Genomic DNA, 2,816 nt, shown 5'->3' on the forward strand with positions numbered 1-2,816 from the left:
CATCAACCCTCCCTGACCTCATTCAGTAATGGTGGGTTTGCTGCTGGTCAAAGTGGAAGTGAAAATGAGCTTACGGCATATTGACATGATATCATGCCAGGTTCCTCTATTATGTCCGAATGTCCAGCTTTACGAAACGTGTTTAGGATATGTGATGTGTGGTAATCAGCTTTCATAAGCCAAAGTACAGGATGCACGCCTGCTCCGTACTTTGCTTATTTATTTAGACATTTAACCACTTCTGTTTTTCTCCGTCATTTGATATTCCAGTAATCTTTCTGCCAGTAAATATCTCTTGCCTCACGCCTTAGCATTTAAGCACCACAGGAATAATATTTGGCATTCTGTGAGGACAAGTGTCTGTCTCTTTTGGGCTATTTGAGTGTTTATGTTTGGCCTATTCACGGCCCTGTGCCTATACAACAGTGATTCTCAAACTCTTTCCTGTCAAGGACCCCCAAATTGATATGCATTTGGCCGCAAACCTCCATTTGAAACAATTTTGTGCCAGGGACCCCCATAAGAGAAGATTTGTAGTTTTTCAAAATCACATAAAGATTTTTCAAAATCTCTCAGAAGTATAAAATTAGGTTAAAGTGGTTTAACTGATTTTTATGCTATATTAACTAGTTGGGGACCCCCTGGAACCCCCTGAAGGACCGCATGGGGATCCCGGACCTCGCTTTGAGAACCACTGCTATACAAGGACTGCTATAAACACACCCCCTGCTCTCATCTTCACCTGTCAGCAAAACCATTGATGTTAGAGCGTCTGCAAATAGAATAGAGCTAATAGGCCTACATGCCTGTCCATCAACCAGACTTCTATATGTATCAATCCTCCTCACTTGTTCACTTGCCTCGCATGCTGTTCAGGTCTCATACCTGATTCATCATATTCTGTGCTCTCACTCTTTGTGGAAATTACTCTGATTTTAACTGAAGAGTTCTACGACAGCTGTCTATGAACTCCTGATCTCAGCAACAGGTTCAGACCAGCTCTAAGAATCCCTTCAAAAAGACCCAAATCCAAGTTCAGAGTCAGAATCAGAATCATTAGTTGTTTGTTTTAGAAGAGAATGCACTTAAGACTTCTGGTGATTAGTAGTTTCGTTCCCTACCTTGTTGAATGCACTTATTGTAAGTAGCTTTGGTTAAAAGCATCTGCTAAATGACTGTAATGTAATGTAATGTAATGGTGCTGATATGCATACTGACATGCGTTCACACCTCCTGCTGGTGTCACTCAATCCCAAGAAAAGAGGAAGTGAAAATTGCTTTAAAATGTCCTGCCTTCACTTCTCTTGACTCAGACTTCGAAGACTTGTTTTCGGCCGCCCAGAGGAAACCCCGTTCCCAGACGACGAGACAAGATCTACACCAGGTTCGGTCTCATCCAACTATTTCTGTGGCAACATAGCCTAGGCTTACTGTTTGTTGTGACCCTGCAATCGCGCCAGTTCTCCTCTTGATTTCTCTCTCCCCTCTTTCTTTTCCTGAGGGCTTTCCTCAGTCATCCAGGGTTTTGTTTCCATATTTACAGTATATCTAACAGTGAGTTTTATTACTTTTGTAACATTACTTTGCTTGGTCATTTTTTTTGTTTATTTAGTTAGTGACCCGGGTGGTTGGAGTTTAACTGTTGACTGTTCATGGCCTTTCATCAGTTGTAACCCAGTGCCTAGTTAGAAGTTGTTTGCCTCCTCTCTTTTTAACGGTAAATCATACATGGGGTATTTACCTTGCTTACATAAAGAACTCACATTACGTTAAGTGACGCATCTTTCACGTTTATGGATATTTATTGATCATAATAATTTGTATGTTTTACGGCCTATAAATATTAATACATATCTCGTCTCATAAAGCGTTCCCTGCCACACCACTGACGGAGAGACATCCTCAAGTCGGCATGCTGCTGATCCCTCATCTCCTATGCTTGCTGGGCCTGTCGCTAGGCGCCGTGCACACCTCTGCCTTGGCTGATGGAGCCTGTCCAGTGTTCTGGACCAGCTTCTACGGCAGCTGCTACAAGTATGTTGCTACAGGAATGACCTGGCCCGATGCAGAGCTGAACTGCGTGTCCCAAGATGCCAACCTGGTGTCCGTCCACAGTGAGGCTGAGCACAACTTTGTCCGAGCCCTGATCAAGAACTATGACCCAGCAGAGAGGGGGACCTGGATTGGCCTGAGTGACTGTCACAAGGACCGTGGGTGGATGTGGTCTGATGGGTCCAAAGTGAGCTACACCTTGTGGAGTGAGAATGAGCCAAACGGTCCTGGTACAAGAGAACACTGTGTTCATACAAACTACCGGTCTAAATGGAATGATAATCGATGTTCTAGCACTATGCCTTCTGTCTGTAAATCTCGTACAGTCCAGTACAGACATTAGTACTGTACAGTACTAGTGACTGGATTGTCTTATTTAACCCACCTACTTGTACTGTGTCTCCATAATAAAGGTACATTAAATATGTTTGTGTTTAGATATGCAAATATGTGTCTTCACTGTAAAGAACATTGGATATTCACATACTTATAGCAAACTAGTAAACTCCAATAGAATAGATTATTCCACAGTATCATGCCATCTCTCTCTCTCTCTCTCTCTCTCTCTCTCTCTCTCTCTCTCTCTCTCTCTCTCTCTCTCTCTCTCTCTCTGCTTCAGTTCTCTGATGTTCAAATGTTCTGTCATTGAAGTCAAACAATACAATTGACATCACCTGATATCTTATGGTCATAATAAAAATAATTTCAAATAAACCGTACATGTAATTCTAATAAGTGTTCCACCTTGCCACTGTCTTTGGCTG

At 42.4% G+C, this 2,816-nt stretch overlaps 1 protein-coding gene across 1 annotated transcript; it reads left to right on the plus strand.

Moving 5' to 3' along the window:
- The first annotated feature begins 1,329 nt into the window (after positions 1 to 1,329).
- On the plus strand, positions 1,330 to 2,609 carry LOC311043584 (lactose-binding lectin l-2-like). The gene is made up of 2 exons (XM_084054890.1): positions 1,330 to 1,384; positions 1,869 to 2,609. The coding sequence occupies exon 2, from the start codon at positions 1,913 to 1,915 to the stop codon at positions 2,393 to 2,395; it is 483 nt and encodes a 160-aa protein (XP_083911016.1). The 5' UTR covers positions 1,330 to 1,384; positions 1,869 to 1,912; the 3' UTR covers positions 2,396 to 2,609.
- The last annotated feature ends 207 nt before the right edge of the window (positions 2,610 to 2,816 follow it).

Source organism: Gymnoscopelus microlampas (genome assembly GCF_963454915.1).
Source record: "Gymnoscopelus microlampas genome assembly, chromosome: 4".
Lineage (NCBI taxonomy): Eukaryota > Metazoa > Chordata > Actinopteri > Myctophiformes > Myctophidae > Gymnoscopelus > Gymnoscopelus microlampas.

Excerpts from the sequence above, each read along its gene's own strand:
- LOC311043584 (XM_084054890.1), top strand. The coding sequence starts at position 1,913 with ATGCTGCTGATCCCTCATCTCCTATGCTTGCTGGGCCTGTCGCTAGGC.